The sequence below is a fragment of the Panthera leo genome, chromosome B4, assembly GCF_018350215.1.
Source record: "Panthera leo isolate Ple1 chromosome B4, P.leo_Ple1_pat1.1, whole genome shotgun sequence".
Lineage (NCBI taxonomy): Eukaryota > Metazoa > Chordata > Mammalia > Carnivora > Felidae > Panthera > Panthera leo.
Window position 1 is genome coordinate 113,797,911 of NC_056685.1, and position 23,426 is coordinate 113,821,336.

The 23,426-nt window shown below is 42.5% G+C and overlaps 1 protein-coding gene across 1 annotated transcript in view; it reads left to right on the plus strand.

Moving 5' to 3' along the window:
• PLEKHG7 (pleckstrin homology and RhoGEF domain containing G7) overlaps window positions 1–23,426 on the plus strand; it is a 67,660-nt gene that overhangs the window by 43,761 nt on the left and 473 nt on the right. The window contains 9 exon segments of the mRNA XM_042948333.1: window positions 2,315–2,446; window positions 4,301–4,358; window positions 4,361–4,454; window positions 5,977–6,076; window positions 6,439–6,536; window positions 11,503–11,581; window positions 18,652–18,806; window positions 22,706–22,764; window positions 22,767–22,805. Coding sequence (XP_042804267.1) covers window positions 2,315–2,446; window positions 4,301–4,358; window positions 4,361–4,454; window positions 5,977–6,076; window positions 6,439–6,536; window positions 11,503–11,581; window positions 18,652–18,806; window positions 22,706–22,764; window positions 22,767–22,805 — 814 coding nt within the window.

Genomic DNA, 23,426 nt, shown 5'->3' on the forward strand with positions numbered 1-23,426 from the left:
TTGTCAAACATTTCTTTTAATCCTTAGCACAAAACTATGAAGTTGATTACATGTTCCCCATATGTCCCTGAGGCTAAGAAAGATTATGTGACTTTATAAGGTCACGTGGCCAGTAGGTGGCAAAAAAGAACCTGGATAAGAGTCTTCAGGCAAAAAAAAAAAAAAATCCAATGGTCTTTCCACCAGAACTATTTCCAACTTCTCAGGTAAATTTCCCATTGCTGGGGAGCTGTCAGCCTCATGAAACAAAACTGAGGAGTCAGGTAGAGGCTCTGGAAGAATGGAAGGTGCATCTGCCTTCCTCAGCCCCATGGTACGAAGCAAAAGCATCACCACAGGTAGTTAATCATAATATGACAATACATATAAGATATACAATACATATAAGAATACATATAAGAATTATAATGCTTATAACATGTAATAATTATAAAAATAATAATAATAATAATAATAATAATAATAATAATGTAATAGTAAGTAAAAATAATAAAGGTGACTCATTCTTGAGCCCTTGTTATGGCCAGGCACTGTGCTGCGTACTAAACATCTATGATCTCTTTGTCTATACAGTGCCCCTGTGAGATCTGATATTATCCTCATTTTTCAGGAGCTTAGATAAATTAGGCAACTTGCTGGAAGATACAGTCGTTCAAGGAAGACGCCGGCAGGATTCCAGTTCAGTCCTGTCTGAAGCTGACATTCGTTCTCCTACTATGCTCTGATGTAAGCGTGGTTGGGGCACCTGGGTGGCTCATCAGTTAAGGGCCTGACTTCAGTTCAGGTCATGATCTGAATCATGGGTTGTGAGCTCGAGCCCCACATCAGGTAAGGCCAAGCCCCACTTCAGGTAAAACACGAGCCCTGCTTCTCTCTCTCTCTCTCTCTCTCTTTTTCTCTGCCCCTCACTCACTTGCACCCTCTCTCTCAAACAAACAAACAACAAACAGCGTGGTTGCAGAACTGAAATCTGTGTCATGCTATGGGCTGCCTGGAATTGGGCTCTGAATGCACTGGGATGAATTTACCCCCGTACCACATTGGCCTGGGCTCTATGAGTGTCTGTACGTTGTGTTGGCAAACACTGATGGGAGTAGAATGCTCCCTGCTCTTTCCTAAACAGTCAGGACGAGACAGAGAAAGAGACAAAACTTTATACTAGGTCTCTTCGTGCGGCTCGACTAAACAATGGCTAAGACCTCTCTCTACCTACCATAGACCGAGTGTTTGAGAAATACCAGACACTGTTCTGGGCACTTTGCGTAGATTATCTCATCAAAACCCCTCACCAACCTGATGAAATCATCATTCTCATTATCCATTTCACAGATGAGGTTTAGGGAGCTTAAGCATATTTCCCAAGATCCCACAAACGCTGGCTGCCCAGCACCATGCTGTGTCCCACCAAGACAGATTTATGAGAAGAATGTTTGATTTGGGGCCCTGAATTCCTTTCACTGATCCCCTAAACACATTGGATACTTAGTATAAAACAAAAGCAGATCCTATTGATCTAGACCTATCCATTGAAAGGCCTTTTATGTCTACTCTTTCTTGATAGAGATGTTCTTTTCTTCCCTAATGCACCTGAAAAATAAAGTCAAAAGGGGAGATAAAAGAAAAACTCATAGCTATTTTTAGAATCATCAAATAGCTTTATTCTCTCTTCTGAGGACTTTCAAAACTCTAAAAGCTTCCAATTACCTGCCTGGATCTTTGTCTAAATTATTTACCACTGATACTTCTTGCCTGATATTGTTATGTGGGGGAGATTGCGTGTTGCTACGTTTACCTGCACTAAAAGTGGGTGCTGGCCACCAGAGCTGTCCCCTGAGGCGTGGAAATATGGGGCAATGGCCTGGGCCTGTGTGTTTTGAGGAAACCCATTACTGGAGCTCCCAGTCACCCTGGCTGGAATGCAGCTGCCAGTGAGTCAGCATGGAAATCAGCCACTAAGCCTACAGACGAAGGCCCTCTTCCCCACTCCTCTTCTCACAGTTTCCACCCCCAGCCTCTCCACACCTGCAGTTCCAGCGTCCTTCCTCATCCTTCCCAACCTTGATGAGAATCACAGCCATTTTGACCAGATGAGAACTTGGAGGTGGTCTAGAGACTTCTGCAATTTTCCAAAACAGGAATCTGGGGTGCAGAGAAGGGAAGGGGATCCTCAGAAGACCTTGAAGCCTTGCTCCTAGAGTTCCATTCATCATGCACCCAAGTACTCACTTTCATGACCTGCCATTGGTATATGGGGAAGTGGAAAAGACTGTGTCTGGCAGAATTCCTGTGAGGAATGAGCCCTAAATGTTTTCAGAAGAAATACTTTGGTAAAGCTGCTAACGTGGCCAGATGAGAAGCCTGTCCGTGGTGGACGAGGTCAAACTGTGAAAGACAAGCATAAATTGCTAAGCAAGAGGCTGAGAGAGAAAGGGGGCAAAGTTCAGGGGTAAGGGAGACAAAGAGCTCTCTTTTCAGAGAAGAGAATAGCACCAGAAAAATGGCGGAGGGCTGTGGGCTGTGTATTTGACCCCGCCCCACAACCCAAAATCTTCAGTAAAATAAATATGTAATTCATAAAGTGTTTGGCAGGAGGGGGTTAACAGTGGAAACCAACATAGGAAACCAACCAATGGACCTGGCTTGGCATTTGTCCCATGTTGTTCAAAAAAGAAGTATGTGTGCAAACAGGAGTCCAGGGGCCAGAGAAAGCCATTGGAATCTCCGTGTCTCTCAGTGAGTTTCTAAATATCTACATAAGGGCTTTGGACTTCCCTGGGCCATTGAGTCAGCTGTACCCAGATCTCCAAAATGCAAGGGCTGACATGTGGGCATAAAGATGGATGCGGCTGTCTTTGGGGAAGCAAAGAGAATCTCTATAGTGTGCCTTAGCCCACTTGAGACTGGTCCTGGAGTGCCTTGGTCACAAGACAAAGGATTTAACCTGGGCCTGGACTGAGCATAAAAGTGGAAAAGGGGCAATAGCCTGCAGCACAAAAAAATGTTTTAAAAAATTTTTAATGTTTATTTATTTATTTGGGAAGAGAGAGCACAAGCATGGGGGGCTAAGAGAGAGAAAAAAATATCAAGAATCCCAAGCAGGTTCTGCGCCGTCAGCTCAGAGCCTGATGTGGGACTTGATCTCATGAACCATAAGATCATGACCTGAGCTGAAATCGAGTCAGATGCTCAACTGTATGAGCCACCCACGTGCTCCAAGAAAAACATTTAGTTAAGGGTAGGACCCTTTTACAGCTCAACTCAGGTGGGAGAAGAGAAGAGGGAGAGAACACACTAACAGTACTAACAGTACTTTTTGATGCACCTGTGTGCATAGCAGCCAAACACTGGGTTCCATTCGTCATGTGTCATCAAAAGCCAGGGCCCCTCCGTTCAAGACCATGTCGCATTCCAAAAAACAGTCCAGCAGATGAAAGAAATGGAAGAGCCGTTCGCACCTTTACTTGTGTCTCTCAAATGCCTTTGATGGAAATTCAGTGTATAACCCATAGCAGTACTTACTAAAATCTTCCCGGTGCTTGCACACCTTGCAACTGCCTTTTGGCCCAACCTCTCCCTATTGAAAATTGTCTGTCTTTATCCCTCCTCGTTCCTGTCTCTGCTCTATATCATGTAGATCAACTTAGCCTCTTGAGTTCTGTTTTCACTTTCTCTTCATTGCCCTGAATCTCAGCAACAAAGGAGACTTGAAGAACTGCCCCATGAACAAAATTCCTTCCTTTCCCTTTTACCCCCATGTGCATCCTCAGTTCTCTTAACTGTGCATCACAGTGAGGACGGGAGCAGAGCTGGTGAAACCAGAAATCTCCACCAAGGGCCAGGGAGAAGGGAGAAACCAATGGGTGAAACTAAACTCTTAAGTGAGAAGGGAAGACAAAGCTGGAACATGTATATTAATATATCTTATCACTGCCATGGGTAGACCACGCATTCTCTGGGAGATTTAACAAATTTCACACTTTTCCAGCACATCAAAATCATGATGAATTTCCAAACTATTTAGGAGGATTGGGTGATGTCACATGGAGGGCTGAGGACGGCTGCCTTCATCACCATTACTGGGGAGACAAGACATCTGAACAAGGAGTCTTTCGTTTCTTTAACTGGAAAGTAACAAGTCAGTAATATTCAATAATACTTCTTTTTTTAATTTTGTTAATGTTTATTTATGAGAGAGAGAGAGAGAGAGAGAGAGAGCAGGGAAGGGGCAGAGAGAGGGAGACAGAGAATCAGAATCAAGCTCCAGGCTCCAAGCTGTCAGCACAGAGCCCGACTAGGGCAGCACAGAGCTCCACCTGCCTGAGCTGCTGGTGGCCCCACTGGACAGGTGGGGTGACTCGGCACCTTGTTGCTGAAGAATATCTGGAAATGGAGTAGAGACTCTATGGAGAAAATCATGATCTACAGCATCAAGGAAAAGATGGAAAGGTCAATCAGTAAGCCCCTGAGATAGGTGACCCAGAGCTCCAGTCTAAGTTTACTCAAAGCGATGGAGGGCCCCGTGGCTGCTGGGAACCATTTGGACTTCCACACTAGAAGGCAATTCCATTGACTTGAGGTCATGGCTCTCGGAAACATGGATTCGAGTGGGAGTGCATTGTAAATCAAACACGCAAAACAATGGACTCCAGTCACATCCTGGCAGACCCGATGAGAACTCCCACGCCAAGTTTGTGCAGGACGTGGCTCTGTCTCTAAGGCGTTCAGAAGTGAGTTCAGGCAGGAAAGACCTACTTCCCAGATGATTGAAAGCACTTTGTGTTTCACATCCATGCTGAACCCACACACAAAGCAAATGGGGGTAAACACCATGGGGAGCCTTTCCGGAGGCTAAATTACCATTCATCTTTTTTTTTTTTTTTTTAGGTCACTGAAATCCAGAGCTCATCTAAAATTATGCCAGCTGCAATCTCGGGAACTGAAATTTGGGAATAGGAACTAAGCAAGTCCTCTGATGCCTTGAGTTTATTTGTGGAGCTTTCTATAACTAAATTCAAATAAAGAAATCTTTGATATATACCCATAAACCAAGATTTCCTGGGAAGCATCCAAAGGGAGCAACTCAAATTGACGATTATCAGCTGTACAGAAATAATATTTATTTGCAAGTTTCAAAGTAAAATGGTCATTCAGTTGGGAGTTTCTTCCCTCTTTCTAAATTTTTTGTTCAAATTCTAAAATGACCCTAGGAACTTGAATTGAGCTTATTAAGTGAACAAGACAAAAACTCAAAGCAAGACTTTTTAAAACTTTGTAGATTATTACTCATTTTGATAGGTTTGTGAGATGGGGAACAGCATCTCTTCTGGAGATTTCTCAATAAAAAAAATAGATCCTTATCATTGAGGGAAGAGACTCCTGTGGCTTCCTATAAGTCTATGAGATGAAAGATGAATTCTCAAGAATCCCACCCACCATGTGATTCTGTGGGTCTATGACTTGCCCTCCATATTTCCAAAACTTATTTCAAAAGCTCATTAGTAATATGTTATTTTAATGTGGGAAAATTAATATAAGCCTTCAGAAGAGAAAATGAGTTCTTGTCAAAAAGCAATAATCATCCTTATGAAGTTAATGTAGGTTTTACGATTAGTACAAAAGATACGTTTGTCCTTGTTTGTCTGATTTTCCCCCCTCTAATTAGAGACTATATGGTGTAGGGACGAAGAGAAACCTACAAAGGCTTTATTAATATTATTGAAATAAAAATGCACAATACATTTCCAACTTACTGAATTAAATTAATTAAGCTTCATTTTTCTCTTCAAGAGGCTGATTTCAAATTAGTGCATTTTTCTAAGACATTTAAACAACAAGCAATATGTTAAATGAACCTAAGATACGGTTTGGCTCCAGGGACAGTCAGTGTTTCTAAATGATTTCTGTGGATCTTGGTTAACTTTTATGCTGCAATGTCACATGCATTTAAAAATATATTGATTGTGTCTCGTTTTTCAGGGATCCTTGAAGGAAAAGTGAAGTGGCTTGACAATTGCCAAAAATGTAGACATCTACGGAAGATTACTGTGTGGCCTCCACTATGGGATAGAAACAAAAAGCTTCATTTCAGAGGTACAAAGATGTTCAATTAGGACTTACGTCCCTCCCCAGAAGTTTGGTACGTAGATGGAAATTGTTAAACTAGTCTTACAAAGTCCCCAGCTGTCCACTTGAATAATAAATCTAATTTTATGAACCAGAAGTAAAGCCTTCATCCACATGGCATTGTATGTGGGAGGCTGACATCATCAGACATTCTTGGGGTGGCCCTTCTGAGCAGTTTTCCATTCTTTCCCATTCTCAGGTCCACCTTCCAGCATTTCCTAATGTTGCAAACCTTCTAGGTAAAATGTGCTGCCCCGGTTCCTGGAATGTGTTCTCTTTTAATCACTAGCAATATCTCTGTGATTTTCTCTCCTTGTTTTTCCTGAAACATATTTTTAAAGAACACATGGCAGAAAACATCTTGTCACCAACCACCAGACAACTTTTCTATGAAGGAATATTAACTCTTGCAGGCAAATAGCTGCTTCCTTTAAAAATTCAACATCTTTGGGGTCACCTGGGTGGCTCAGTCAGTTAAGCATTCAACTTGGGTCATGATCTCACGGTTTGTGGGTTGGAGCCCCATGTCAGGCTCTGTGCTGACAGCTTGGAGCCTGGAGACTGCTTCAGATTCTGTATCTCTTTCTCTCTCTGCCCCTCTCCCACTTGTGCTCTGTCTCTCTCTCTCAAAAATAAACATTCAAACAAAATTTTTTTTTGATTCAACATCTATGCTATCTTGTAACTTGTCCAATCATTACTAATTGAAGTGTGGGAGGAATCGCATTTGCTCTGTATGGCCAAAGGCAATGGAAAATGTGGATCAGAGCATCCTAGGGACTCATGCAGACTCTGGCTTGATCAAAGACTTCACAGCATAACTAGCTCCAGGCCCTCCATTTTCTCCCTATGAAATGGGATGACCATAAAGCTGTTGTTAAAATGAAGTAATATACATGAAGAGCTTCGCTCATGGTCTGAAATACAGTAAACACTCGACATCACCTGTTATCATCATCATTTTACTCCCCCAGTGACTGGGGCGGCCACCCTGTCAATTGGGACCCTATTATGTAATACACGCTGTGCTAGGTAGATACCATTGGAGAATATAAAGTAATTGTTCTGTATAATCCTTTCCCTCTGGCTGAGAAGCTCTGCCATAATGAGCAGACCTGCAGCGTAAGTTCAGAAAAGCTAAGAGTCTGTGAAGCTGGCGTCCTGGGGTGGTCCATAGGGCTGGAGGTGGGTTTGGGGGTATAGAAAGGATAGAGGTCCCTGGAAGGACAGGAGGGATTACATCCCAGATGAGAAGCATAGCAGGAAGAAAGTCTTGGAGGCAGAAGCCACCCGGCAGGCAGGTGGAGACTCTAGCAACATGGTTTGAGGTCCAGAGGGCAAGCCCCGAGGCTGACTGCCAGGCTCACTTCCTGGCTCAGCCTGTTGTGCCTGTGTGACCTCGGGCCCCTACAGCAATCCTGCCACACTTCAGTTTCCTCTCTTTGTTGTGAGGATTCAATGAGCTGATGGATAGGCACTCGAAAGAATGGCTGGCGCCCAGCCGGTGCTCAGTAAATACTATCATGATCAGAAAGGGCTGCCAGACTGAAATAAGATTTGCATTCACTCATTTATTCATGTCTGCATAGACTCTTGATTAGTCACCTGCTGTGTGTGAAGCCCTGCCGGAAGTGGGGTTGCCTATTTATGGTCATGTGATCCAGGGGGCGGAGCTGGGCGCTAATTCCTTATTGAATACACCTCGTTGAGAATCTCCTCTAATTTAGGGAGAGCGCTAGATGGCAGTTCAGGACACAATGCCCACCTGGCAACTGCCGTTCAGGAAAGATAGACATGCCCAGCAATTGACCTCAAGGGGCTGTTTCATGCATTTTCTCCTTCCAGTGAGTTATGCAGAGAAGTTACACTTAATCCCATGTTATAGGTAAGGAATCTGAGGCTTAGAGAGGTTCTAGAATCGTCCTCAAGGCCACCTGGCTGATTAAATGGCAGAGATCAGACCTGCACCAGGCCACCTCAGCATAGCAGGCTTCCAGAATCACAGCAACTACCTTGGAAACCAAGCAGAGGGACCCAGCCAGAAAACTGCTGGCAACAAGAAGTCATTGAGCTCTTGGACAGGAGCATGATAGGTTTAAAGGGCTGTTGAAGAAAGAGTTACCAGAAGCAAAGCACAAAACGGCACGGAGCTACAGGAGGGTACCAGAGCACAGAGACCCGCTGCAAATTCCTCAGTGAAGCAGGGTGGGGTGAAAAGAGCCGGGCCTGGGCTTCTCAACTGTTCTTGACCTGCAGGCCACGCCCCTCCCACATCCTTTCGAAAAGATGACAATTTTCATTTTCTTTGATGTTATCACCACTTTAAAAATAATTTTGCATTGTGACAAAACCAAATCAAAGTAATGAAGCAAAACACAGCCCTGTGCTCAAACATGACTCTCCCTCCAAAATCCGCCTCCACCTGGAATTATCAGAGATTTTTATGGACCCCTGCCCTCTATCTACCAAATTCCCAACACTGTGAGGGGCACTGACCTATCCTAAAATGTTAGAAAGGGACAAAAATAGAAAAAGATAAATGGGAGAGATGTTTCAAAGGCAAAAGCAGGGGGACCTTTTGATGGACAAAGTGGGTGAAGAGGGAACGAGTGGAAGCCGTCCCCGGGTGTCCTAACCTATGTGCTGAAAGGCTGGTTGAGCAACACTGAGACTGGCGGAGAGAGTGGGTCAGAGAGTCAGTTTTGAGGCTCGGGTTTGGGCATCATGAGAAGTCAGGTGGAACCTGGAGGACATGCCCATGACCATCTCTCGGTGAAGAGCCACGTGAAGATGTGCATTCACATGTCATGCGTGAGCGAGGTGTTTGTCGTGGAAACCCGGATGGGATGCTGGCTCTGCCATCCCTGGGAAATCGCTTTTTCTGTGTGGTCCAAGATGAGTCACCGGCATGTCTCCATTCTAGCCGGGGGGAAGTGGAAAGGGGGACAGGAGATCAGAGCCTTGCTGTTTAAGGACATGGCCCAGAAGCTGCACACTTTTGTTCATATTCATTGGTCAGATTTAGTCGCTCGGTCATATTTAACCACAGGGGAGCTTGGAGATGTAGTATTTATTGGAAATGGACATGTACCCACTAAAACTCAGAAATGCTGCTACTACAAAGGAGGGGTGAAAAGTTTTTGAGGGACAATCAGCAAGCAGTCTTTGCCACAACCTGATTTGCAAAAAGTAAGTTTCGTAGTGATGAAATACAATTTGTAAAAAATATTCAAGGACAGGGGTGCCTGGGTGGCTCAGTTTGTTAAGCGTGCAACTTTAGCTTGGGTCATGATCTCATGGTTCATGGGTTCGGGCCCCACAGCTGGCTCTGTGCTGACAGCTCGAAGCCTAGAGCCTGCTTCAGATTCCGTATCACCCTCTCTCTCTGCCCCTCCCCCATTCATGCTCCCTGTCTCCCAAAAATGAATAAATGTTAAAAAAATTTTTTTTAATTTCTTTTTAATGTTTATTTATTTTTGAGAGAGAGACAGAGCATGACGGGAGAGCGGCAGAGAGAGAGGGAGACACAGAATCTGAAGCAGGCTCTGAGCTGTCAGCACAGAGCCCAATGCAGGGCTTGAACCCACAAACTGCGAGATCGTGACCTGAGCCGAAGTCAAACGCTTAACCAACTGAGCCACCCAGGCGCCCCAAATTTTTTTTAAAAAAATTCAAGGATGGGGCACCTGCGTGGCTCAGTTGGTTAAGCATCTGACTCTTGATTTCAGCTTAGGTCATGATCTCATCATTAGTGAGATTGAGCCCCACGTTGGGCTCTGTGCTGAGTGGGGAGCCTGCTTGGGATTCTCTCTCTCCCTCTCTCTCTCTCTGCACTGCCCTCACTCATGCTCTCTGTCTCAAAATAAATAAACATTTAAAAAATATGTTCAAGGACAATTCCAGATTGAATAAAATATCTGATATGCAAATATAGAATCTTTCCTCTAAACTTAAAAGAGAGGAGAAAATAGAATTGAATTCTAAATATTTTATCTACCAACTTAACCTTAAGCCACATAGTTTCCTGGGCTTACAGCACCTGAGAAAGAACTCCTAGACTAATATTAATTAGCTTTTTAATTAATTTACTTATTTTTCTTATATTTATTTTAAACATGTTACATCTGCCTCTGAATGGACTGCTTTTTCCTCTGAAATCATTTATATTTAACCATTTATTTTTCTAATTTCTAAGGGATAGAGTAGAATAGGGAGGCGCAATTCCTCATTTTATTATTTTTTTTAAGTTTATTTGTTTAGTTTGAGAGAGACAGAGTGGGGGTGGGGCAGAGGGAGAGAGACAGAATCCCAAGCAGACTGCAAGCTGTCAGCGCAGGGCCCAATGCGAGGCTCGAACTCATGAACCGTGAGATCATGACCTGAGCGGAAACCAAGAGTCAGACGCTTAACCGACTGAGCTACCCAGGCGCCCCTCCCCATTCTATTTGATTTCTCTTCTACTACTATCCCTTTCTTAGGGAAAAATATAAAAGGCATTTGCTTTAAGTAACTATGAAAAGTGATACCAGAAAAGTTTATAAATATAAAGCTACATGACGAACGTTTAAACATGGATGGACACACTGGAAAACTCAAGAGGCAAATCGCTTTACTGACTGTCTTAATCAGCTAGCGCTGTCATAACAAAATACCACAGATGGGGCCACTGTAAGGACAGCAATTTATTTCTCCCACTTCTGGAGGCTGGGAGTGCTTGATCAAGTTCCCAGCCAATTCAGTGACTGATGAGGGCTCTCTTCTCAGCTTGCAGATGGCCTCACTCTCAGTGCCCACACATGGCAGAGAGAATCGGCTGGCTTGTACATCCTCTTGTGACGGCACTAATCCTAATGGACCAGGGCTCCACCCTTACACCCTCACTTCATTTTACTTACTCCTCGTAAATTCACATTGGAGGTTAGGGCTACAACATATGATTTGGGGAGTGGGCGGGGGACACAATTCAGCTCACAGCAATAATAAAATGCCTTTTTTTCTGGTCAAGTATACCTTGGCCAATGACCACCCAGATGGGTCGAGAGGCGAAAATATTGCAAATTCCATTAGTGGATAGATGTGTCCTAGGCTTAGCTGAATCCATTGCAAATACCAACTAAGTTACCTTGGATCCACATGAAATACATCACAAATACAATGTCTTTAAAGGCGGAAGCATGGGCTTACATCAAGTCTCTGCTTTAGGGGGAAATCGGTTTAACAGTAATGCAATTTTCTGATCAACATGATCGGAGTTTCCCAAGCTGCGAGCCTCCTGTGCCCTGACACTGCCCTGTCTTGCTTTCTAAGGGATTCTTTGATTCAAAAAACACCACCTTCTGCTTACTATCTCCAGCCCCAATTACACCTTTTTCTCCTCAGAAAGCACAAGATTCCTAGGTATTTATATGTTTCTCTTTGATGATTTCCTCTTAGTTGTGAAAACTAATTGCAACAAAAAGGTAAAATGCTGCTATTTCTAAATAAGTCTGCTAAATAAGCTTAGAAATATTTCTAAATCAGTTGTGTTAAAAAATATAGAAGATTGTTATACATAAGATTGGATTTCATCCTCTAAAAAATGGAGGCATGATGAAATGGGGGCATCCTCTAAAAAATGGAGGCTTTTTTTAGTCTTACAGGTCTGAACTGAAAAACAATACCAAAAGCAAATTACATTTCTTAAAGACGTCAAAGAATGCACACATTTTTAGAATGACTTTGTCTGTGTACTAGTGAGGTAAGTCCCAGAAGCCTGGACTTTTGGCCTCACCTGCCTAAGCAAATGAAACAAACGAAAACAAACCACTTTCATCCATGGTGGCCTTTGTCCACCACGGTGGCATTGCCGGGATAGCAGTGCGCATCAGTGCCTCCCCAGGTTGTCCGCCACAGCAAAAGCAGCTGCTGTCCTGTGCTGAGGTGATCTCCATCCCTCATTCTGATTTGAAAGCTCACGGGGGGTTCTGAGAAATGATGATTTGGGAGCCAGGGGTGGGAGAGAGTCCCGAGCTCTCAGTGCCTACTTGTATATAAGAGCTGCAGAAGCCAATTCATGGGCAGCTGGCGTCACAGACAAAAATGTGTGTGTGGCTAATGCCACAAAATCTCTTCTGAGAACAGGGATTTTTCCCATCACTTAAGTGTTGATGGTTACCACGATGGTTGTTGTTACCGCAGGTTAAGCCACGGCCTCGGGGTCTGCTAAAGGCTTTCTGATCTCCCCCTTCCCAGCGTGCTCCAAGTGGTAGTGGGAGGGGGGCCTCCTCAAAGGCTCTCAGACACCTGCCCTTAGAGTGGGGAGGAGGAGCTACGGTCTGTCTTAGGTCCTCGGAGATGTCCACTGTTGTTTCATTCTGCCTCTTTACCAAATGACTAGCTTTGCACAGATAATAAGATCGCGAACTAGATAGTTCACATCCTTTAATAACCTAAGCTTCTAGGCAGCATGGTGGTAAGCTGCGCTAAATAATTTAAGGCTCTTTAAGCAATAAAATAGATACCCATTAATCAATCTATGAATAGCTGATCGGTGTTTGGGAAGGGAACGGTGCCACCAAATATGAAGAGTCACAGTTTGGAAGGTCGGATGGCCTCCTATTTTAAGCTACCCAGACCATCCTATCTGAATAAGTCAAGCCCTAAAAAATCTCTATCCCCTTCACAAACCTTGACGCGAACACAGCTTGCTTTCACTTCAAATAGTGGCAGAAATGAGAGCAAGTGAACGAATGGCAGCCCGTATTAACCACAAGCTAATATGCTGGTTTCATGCTTCACAACCGGATTCCAAAACAAAGAATGGCATGTTTTAAATTCCTCTATTTTTTCCTCTTTGCTATTTGATGCACAATATATGTCGTGCAAATCACAATCTTTGACATTCTTTTTAAAAAACTCAGCATCTTATATTCAGCATCTTAAATAATTCAATTATTTACAAATAATAGGCATGGAATCTATTTATCAGTGTTAGATTCCACGGATGGATGGAGTTGGCCAAAATGGGGCTCCCCTTTCTGATTCATCTAACATAGCACTAGAGAGACTGGAACTGAAAATCTTCCCACTCATGTGATGGAAATTTAAATGTTTCCCAGTCATGGACCTCACCCATTATTTATACAGACAATTAAACTTGGGGACCTGGAACACTATGTACTTTACGGCTTTAAATCACTGTGTATTGATGGAAGGCTTTTGTGTGTCTCACGTCCATGAAATACAGCCAGACCAACACTAAACCATCCTACACACCTAGAAAATTGATTGGAGGATTAACACAACAATCTGTACAACGTGAACCACAGAATTCAGCAGGTATGCGGCGCGGAGAAGTGAACTTGGGGAGTGAGAAGGTGCAGGAAGGGAGGTACTTTTGCGAGTGGAGAGAGGACGGAAACTGGGTGGGGCGGGGGAGGGGGAGTGGAAAATACGGGAAAAGCACCCCTCCCCAAAAGCAGCTGGAGAGAAAGTAGAAAATTGGAAACAGCCGCAGGGACTAAACTAAAAAGGGAGAAAGGAGGAAGGAGAGGGTTTAAATTCCATTAAGACTGTAAACAAGGGGAGCGCAAAGGCTGCAACTCCACAGCTCCATACCTGGAGGCGCTCTGGTGGGAAGGGCAAATCCCCAGGAACAGAGTGGGGTCCGGGAGGTTCTCGGGCCACACAGGGAAAAGCAGTTCCACTGCTGGAAGGACATTTGGTAGAGACTGTTGAAGCCACCTGGTCCCAGCAGACCCCAGAAAACGGCCACATTGGCTGGTGCTGGAACAAGGTCCTTAAGGGTGAAGCCTGGTGCCCGATGTGTGTTGTGATTTTCTATAATCCCTGACGCGCTGCTGCAACACTATCTCGCGAACTTTTTCTGAGGCGGGCTGGCACCTGGCCGTAGTCCTGGGGCACTGGCAGCAGCAGGGTCCAGCAAGCGTTCCTGGGTGCAGCCGACATTCAGCCATTGCTCATTCGGCCATTGCTCAGTGAGACCCTCCTGCAGAGGGGTGGAACGGGTCAAAGCCGCAGTCCTTCAGAAGTAAGGGGCCGGGGAAAACAGCCGCATCTGAGACAAAATTCAGGAGAGAGGTACTGCCTGGGGCCTGGTCACAGAGAGTGAAAAAGTGGGGAGTGGATGAAAGCTGAAGACAGAGGACGGGTCCGCGATTGCTGATCCTGAAGAACAGACTGGGTAACTGGCCCCATTTTTCACCGCCCCCGCGCAAGCGCATACGCACCTATGAGCGCCGCAACAATCCACCCCAGTAGGCTAGCAGCGCCATCTAGTGGAAAGCGGCGCCGTTACACTGAGCCCCACCCAACCGGGCCAACTTCGATCTTCAAGGACACAAGTCTCACTGCCGGCTTAGTTTATCAACTATAAAGCACGGACTTTAAACTATAAAACACTGACTATGAAACACTGACTTCTAGGGGAAAACGAAGTAATTTCAGTCCTACTTCAGTTTGTTAATAGGTCCATCTATTCAATTTTCTTTTTTCTTCTCTTAAACTTATTTTTCTTGAATACAGAAAGAGAAAAAATTCATTTTTATTTTCAATTTTTACTAAAAATACTTTTCTTTAATTTTTATTACTATATTTTTTACTTTATGTAAATTTTTTCAAATTCTATTTTACTTCCATTATTTTATTTTAGTCTACTTCAGTGTATTCACCTTTTCAAATTTTCAAACGATCTCCTTTTTTTTACTTTTCTTGTTTCTTTTTCTTTTTTCTTTTTCTCATTTTTTTTCTTGAATGCAGAAAGAGAAAAACTTCATTTTTACCTTCAATTTCTATTAAAAATATTTTTCTTTACTTTTTTTACTATATTTTTTGCTTTTATGTAAATTCTTTCAAATTCTATTTTACTTCCATCATTTTATTTTAGTCTACTACAGTGTATTCACTTTTTCAAATTTTCAAACGATTTACTTTTTTCCTTTTTTTCTTTTTTCTCTTTCTCATTTCTTTTCTTTTTCTTGAATATAGAAAAAGAAAAAATTCATTTTTATTTTTAATTTTTAATAAAAATATTTTTCTTTAATTTTTTTCTACTACATTCTTTACTTCTGTGTATATTTTTTCAAATTCTATTTTACCTCCATCATCTCATTTTAGTCTACTTCAGTGTGTTCATTTTTTTCAAATTCTCAAATGATTTCTTTTTTTTCTCCCCCCCCCCCAATTTTTTTTCTCTAATCTGTCAAAGCACTTTCAACACCCAGACCAAAACACACCTAGGATCTAGCATCATTTATTCGATTTGTGTGTGTGTGTGTGTGTGAGTGTGTGTGTTTAATTTTTTTATTTTAATTTTTCTACCTCATTCATTCCTTTACTCCCTTCAAAATGACAAAACGAAGGAATTCACCCCAAAAGAAAGAGCATGAAGAAATGGCAGCCAGGGATTTAACAAACACAGATACAAACAAGATGTCTGAACCAGAATTTAGAATCACAATAATAAGAATACTAGCTGGAGTCGAAAATAGACTAGAATCCCTTTCTGCAGAGATAAAAGAGTAAAAAATAGCCATAATGAAATTAAAAATGCTATAACTGAGCTGCAATCATGGATGGATGCAGCGGTGGCAAGGATGGATGAGGCAGAACAGAGAATCAGCGATATAGAGGACAAGTTTATAGAGAACAGTGAAGCAGAAAAAAAGAGGGAGATTAAGGCAAAAGAGAATGATTTAAGAATTAGAGAAATCAGTGACTCATTAAAAAGGAATAACATCAGAATCCTAGGGGTCCCAGAAGAGGAAGAGGAAAACTTCCAAACTCTTTCTGTGAAGCCAGCATTACCTTGATTCCAAAACCAGACAGAGACCCCACTAAAAAGGAGAACTATAGACCAATTTCCCTGACGAACATGGATGCAAAAATGCTCAACGAGATATTAGCCAACCGGATCCAACAATACATTAAAAAAATTATTCACCATGACCAAGTGGGATTTATACCTGGGATGCAGGGCGGGTTCAATATCCACAAAACAATTAATGTGATTCATCACATCAGTGAAAGAAAAGACAAGAACCATATGATCCTCTCAATAGATGCAGAGAAAGCATTTGACAAAATACAGTATCTTTTCTTGATAAAAACCCCCAAGAAAGTAGGGAGAGAAGGAGCATACTTCGAGATCATAAAAGCCATATATGAACGACCCAATGCTAATATCATTTAATGGGGAAAAACTGAGAGCTTTCCCCCTAAGGTCAGGAACAAGACAGAGATGTCCACTCTTGCCACTACTATTCAACATAGTGTTGGAAGTCTTAGCCTCTGCAATCAGATAACACAAAGAAATAAAAGGCATCCAAATCGGCCAGGAGGAGGTCATACTTTCTTCTGCGCAGATGGCATGATACTTTATATGGAAAACCCAAAAGATTCCACCAAAAAACTGCTAGAATTGGTTCATGAATTCAGCAAAGTTGCAGGATATAAAATCGATGCACAGAAATCGGTTGCATTCCTGTACACCAACAATGAAGCAACGGAAAGAGAAATCAAGGAATCGATCCCATTTACAGTTGCACCAAAAACCATAAAATACCTAGGAATAAGTCTAACCAAAGAGGTGAAAACTCTATACACTGAAAACTATAGAAAACTTATGAAAGAAATTGAAGAAGACACACACAAAAAATAGAAAAAAGATTCCATGCTCCTGGATAGGAAGAACAAATATTGTTACAATATTGATACTACCCAAAGCAATCTGCATATTGAATGCAATCCCTATCAAAATAACACCAGCATTCTTCAGAGAGCTAGCACAAATAATCCTAAAATTTTTATGGAACCGGAAAATACCCCGAATAGCCAAAGCAATCTCGAAAAAGAAAACCAAAGCAGGAGGCATCACAATCCCAGACTTCAAGCTATACTACAAAGCTGTAATCATCAAGACAGTATGGTACTGGCACAAGAACAGACACTCAGATCAATGGAACAGAACAGAGAACCCAGAAACAGACCCACAAACGTATGGCCAACTAATCTTTGACAAAGCAGGAAAGAATATCCAATGGAATAAAGACAGTCTCTTCAGCAAGTAGTGCTGGGAAAACCGGACAGCGACATGCAGAAGAATGAACCTGGACCACTTTCTTACACCATACACAAAAAAAACCCTCAAAATGGGTGAAAGACCTCAATGTAAGACAGGAAGCCATCAAAATCCTCGAGGAGAAAGCAGGCAAAAACGTCTTTGATCTTGGCCACAGCAACTTCTTACTCAACACGTCTCCAGAGGCAAGGGAAACAAAAACAAAAATGAACTGCTGGGACCTCATCAAGATAAAAATCTTCTGCACAATGAAGGAAACAATCAGCAAAACTAAAAGGCAACCAACAGAATGGGAGAAGATATTTGCAAATGACATATCGGATAAAGGGTTAGTATCCAAAACCTATAAAGAACTTATCCAACTCAACACCCAACAAACAAATAATCCAGTGAAGAAATGGGCAAAAGACATGAATAGACATTTCTCTAAAGAAGACATCCAGATGGCCAATCGACACATGAAAAAATGCTCAACATCACTCATCATCAGGGAAATACAAATCAAAACCACAAGGAGATACCACCTTACACCTGTCAGAATGGCTAACATTAACAACTTGGGAAACAACACATGTTGGTGAGGATGCGGAGAAAGAGGATCTCTTTTGCGTTGTTGGTGGGAATGCAAGCTGGTGCAGCCACTCTGGAAAACAGTATGGAGGTTCCTCAAAAAACTAAAAATAGAACTACCCTACAACCCAGCAATTGCACTACTAGGCATTTATCCACGGGATACAGGTGTGCTGTTTTGAAGGGACACATGCACCCCCATGATAGCAGCACTATCAACAATAGCCAAAGTATGGAAAGAGCCCAAATGTCCATCGATGGATGAGTGGATAAAGAAGATGTGGTATATATATACAATGGAGTATTACTTGGCAATCAAAAAGAATGAAATCTTGCCATTTGCAACTACGTAGATGGAACTGGAGGGTATTATGCTAAGTGAAATTAGTCAGAGAAAGACAAAAATCCTATGACTTCACTCATATGAGGACTTTAAGGGACAAAACAGATGAACATAAGGGAAGGGAAACAAAAATAATATAAAAACAGGGAGGGGACAAAACATAAGAGACTCTTAAATATGGAGGACAAAGGGCTACTGGAGGGGTTGTGGGAAGGGGGATGGGCTAAATGGGTAAGGGGCACTAAGGAATCTACTCCTGAAATCATTGTTGCACTATATGCTAAGTAATTTGGATGTAAATTTTAAAAAATAAAATAAAATTTTTAAAAAATACGTGGTATGAAATAAATAAATAAATAAATAAATAAATAAATAAAAACGCTATGTATGGAGGGAAGTGCTTTTCAAGATCCAGAAAGAATCGTTAGCTGGAGTTTAAGCAATTGTTTCTAAAAATTGATTTGGTTAAGGACGCACCTTAGGTATGTGCATCAGTGTCGATTTCCTATTTATTGCATTATTTTCTTCTTTACTTTGGGAAACTTGAAGGTTCAGGCACTGGTTTAATGTGTCCTTCGCTTACTGCTGAGCCGTGAACAGTAATAAAAGAGGGTGGTTCGTGTATGGTACTTGATCAGCCCATTCCACTAGACCGATTGGTGGTCAAAAGTATCAATCCACTCCACATGTCTGGCATGTGTCTATTTTCATCAGTCAGCTTAGCTGTTTGCCATCATGGAGTTTTATATTGGCCTTGTTTTGGTGATAAGACATGAATCCAATTTAAATCTTCGTAAGATACAACGCCTGGTTCCTATGTGACTAGCACTCACTCTACGAATTAATTCTGAAAAAACTGTTGGACTTGGTTTCCAGTGCTTGGATAACTCAACTCTACCACTCACTAACTGTGGCTTTTTCTTTTTTTAATGTTTATTATTTTTGAGAGAGAGAGAGAGAGAGAGATGCGCATGTGCACGTAAAAATGTAGGTGTATATGTCAAAAATACATATCATCTTATTCATTTGCTCAAGCATTCCCTGAGTGTCTCCTGAGAACCAGGCACTCTGTGGGCACCCTGGAGTTAGAAAGACAAATAAGAAACAGCCCTTGTTTTGGGGGGAGTCCTCAGAATAATCAAAGATCCATAGTAAACCCTGATGTGGAAGCCCTGGGACTCAGTTTCCTCAGTGCTGGGGGAATGGCCTGTGTTCAGAAGGAAGCAGAAGGGGATTCTGCCGCATGTACAGGCTCCTAGGAGACCTGCTGAAGCCAGGCTGGCGGGGGTGAAGGGATCACCTTTCAGTCCTAAGGGAGGAGCAGGAAAAAACAGGAGCACTACCCATGGTTCTCAACTCCCAAACCAGCAGCCAAGTCCAGAGCTTTACTGACAAGCATAGGGTGACCTTAAACACGGCGGAGAAACACTACACAGTGAATGAATGAAAACACACCTGAATAATAATAATGGCAAACATTGACATCGTTGTGTTATGTAACTAAGTTCTGTATGTCAGTGCTTCGCATGTTAACTCATGAGTGGAAGCAAACTTTCCCCAAGAGCAGATGGGCTCCACGAAGAGGCAACATCTAGAACCTGAGCCTTCTGCCCTCTTGTCTGTTTCTTCCACTTCTGCTGGGATTTGCTGAAACGCGACCTGCGCAGGCTGAAAGGCCTCGTATTTGAATCGACTGTGACCCCTTGGGGTCTGTGTAAGCTGAAGTCTGCCTAAGGCCAGAAGACATTTCTAGAGGAAATGTCCCCTAAAAAGGGGAGCAAAGCCTTTGTCCGTGAGTGTGCTCCCCAGCCCCATCCCTGCCACTGCCCCCGGGGAGCCCCCCTCCCTGGTCAGCGACGGCAGAGGGGTGTTGATAGGCAGAGACTCAGCACGGGGGCCCAGAAGTACTTTTGTTTGCTTGCTTAGTTTACTTTTTCATGGGGAAAAATGCCATTACCAGAGGCCATCCTAGGGCAGGAAATTTTTGTCACTCCAGCGGCCACAGTCAGAAGGTGGTAAACCGACTTGAGGGCAGGAGGCTGTCAGAACCCCAGGGCAGGAGTGGAAGCGGCTTACTGAGGCTGGGGGCTCAGGTTAGTGTCGGCCCTGCCGGCTCTAGGAACTCGACTTTCTGGGAAATCTCACATCCCTGGATTACCTTGGGAGATGCAGGTTTTTTCTTCTCTATTCCTTTTTTTTTTTTTTAAATAAAAACTATCTTTTTTTAAAGCTGTGTTTCCACCATTTTTTTGTTATTTTCTAATTTGTTACTACTATCTCATCTTCTATACATTCATGTATTTTTTTCCTCATTCCTCTCATCTATTATTTTGACTGTCCAGATAGTACATGAACCAAAATAGCTGTAGGATGGGAGAGAATAAAGGGCTAAAAAAGAAGAGATGGGGCTTTGGAGTGATTGACAACCTAGTTTCAAATCCCGGCTGTATCATTTGCAAGCTGTGTGACCTGGGGGAAATGAAATCTGCTTCCTTATTCGTAAGTAGGAACTAGATGACTTACTCAGTTGCTGTGTGGTTTAAATGATACAAAAAGGAGGGGAAAAAATATACAGTGCCCAGGAATAAGGATTTAATAAATGGTGTCAGTTATTGTATTAATTATTGTTAATTGCTATATTAGAATGTCAGGCAAGAAAAAGGGCGATTCTTGACCACATATTTTCTCTCCTCGTTTTATTTTACAAGCCTCGCTGGACCAGTTCCCCTGCTTATAATGTTCCCTGTACCCATGTTACAAATCAAGCAGATGACGGATACCTTGAATAATTGAGAACTACAGTTACAATTTTTGAGGATAACGGATTCCAAAATCCAGCCAAGAACAACCACCTCATCTGAAAAGCCTCACTCCCTACAGAATATTTATAAGGAGAAAAATCAAGGGGTAAAACAAATTCACTCAGATCTTTTTTCCCCAGAAAGTCATTTTAATAGTCCTCCCATCTCAGAGAAGCTGACAGAATGTCATGCCCTTAACAGACTTTGTTGTGGTAGAATTTAGGAATTAGGAAGTTTAGACTGCTATGAGTATTACCTGTGATACTAGAATAATTCTTGCAGTTAAGAAAATGAAAGTCTTGGGGCACCTGGGTGGCTCAGTCAGTTGAGCGTCTGACTTTGGCTCAGGTCATGATCTCGCCATTCACGAGTTCGAGCCCCACGCCAGGCTCTGCGCTGACAGAGCCTGGAGCCTGTTTCAGATTCTGTGTCTCCCTCTCTCTGACCCTCCCCCATTCATGCTCTGTCTCTCTGTCTCAAAAATAAACAAACGTTAAAAAAATAAAAAAAATAAAAGAAAGAAAGAAAGAAAGAAAGAAAGAAAGAAAGGAAAGAAAGAAAGTCTTGCATTTGCTCTGATTTTGAAATGAGGCCCAACCTCTTCCGGTGAGTCTGAGTTAAACCCACACATTTCATTGAATACAAATAATGACAGGGGACACGCATCAGCTTATGATCCACCAGGAATAAAAAGTCAGTGCTCTCCTCCTTCTCTCTGAAGTACTCCTTGGTATGACCAGAAAGAAGACAAGCCTGGTTTGGTTTTTGTTTGTTCCCACACATAAATTAACTGCATGGACTGCAGAATTTTACTCCCTGTGTTGTATTAGAATTTCAAGGAAGAAGTTTTTATTTTAAAAGCACCTGCCAGGGGCGCCTGGGTGGCTCAGTCGGCTAAGCGTCCGACTTCAGCTCAGGTCATGATCTCGCAGTCTGTGAGTTCAAGCCCCGCGTCCGGCTCTGTGCTGACAGCTCGGAGCCTGGAGCCTGTTTCGGATTCTGTGTCTCCCTCTCTCTCTGACCCTCCCCCGTTCATGCTCTGTCTCTCTCTGTCTCAAAAATAAATAAATGTTAAAAAAAATTAAAAAAAAAAAATAAAAGCACCTGCCACATTAAAAAAACACAATAAAACAAAATAAAAACACGAGAATTACTCTCTCAGTATCTCCTGTCATTTCTCTAAGAGACCAGCTAGGTAATGACAGAACAGACTTTCTTTTACAAGCACAGAAACCACACCAACACTTATTTTTGTTTGTTTCACATTTCACATAATTTGTAGATGCTGAATTTTGAGTCAATTTTTTGGCCTGTTAATGAAGCACTCAGGAGACTTGGTATTTTTGGTACATCTTACTTTGTCTATAACCCTTGCTTCCATGTGATTTCACTTTAAATACAACAGTAACATTTTAAACAGGAGTGGTGGATGAAAGAGACAACAGTTACCTTGTTTTCCATCTTTTTATTATCTGCATTTTACATACACACTATCCACCTAGCATGCTAAATTTCTTCTAGAAGGTGCCCATTTTCCATCACATAAGCCATAATTGCATTTCATCAAGCTGCAGAAGTTGTTAGCTAAGGAAGAAAGGGTTCTCATGTTTAAGTGGGCTCTCTTTGGGCATGGTAGTGAAGTCTTGCTCTCGGAATCAATTCCCTTTTTTTGTTTGTTATCTACATAAACTTTCCATATTCATTGAGAATATTCAAAAACTCTAGGTTCTTGTCCTGAAAAACTGGATTTAATATTAAACGATTTCTTTTGCCTGTGTAACCTTTTTCTAGCGTTTGGGCTGAGAAATGCTTTCCTTGTACAACATGAAAACAGATTTCGACGGTGTGTACAGCAATGTTCTTATTCCAAACCCAAAGGGAAAATATCAAAGTATGTATCTCAGTTGTGCAGGTTTTGATTCTTCAGACCTGACATAAGGAAGAATCTCCCCCCAAGCCTCTTAAGTAATGGGAAGTGGGAAAGTTTGTGTATTTCCTTCGCCGGCTTTGGGAAGGGCAGAGGTTAAGAAGGGGAAGGATGTGGACATCTAGTCCCTATCATGCTCAGAAATCTCAAGAACTGACCACCTCTTCACACTCACAGAGCCAACACAGCTCCTTCATTTTCGCCTGGAGCAGAACCTCAAGCAGCCTTGGAGTTGCACAGCTTACGTGAAACAACGGGAAAGAACTGCTTTGGATTGCATGATTGACTCTTAAGGTGTTCCGACTGTGAACGTCCTGGTATGCAAATTATGTGACGTCAGCTCAAATGAGGGGCCACCGCAATAACGAACCGCCTTTGAAGATACGCCAGTGTTCAGAAAAGAGGCCAGTGTTGACTCAGCTATGGCACTGAGAAGCAGCCGCCTGACTGGTTTCTCCATCTTAGAAGTTTTCTTTCCCCAGGAAGGTTTTCATCACGGCAACAACGTAGCCAGACAATTAACGCAGTGTTGCTTTAGCCCTAATAACTCAATTTCCAGGGTCACCTCCCTCAGTCTGCTTTGCA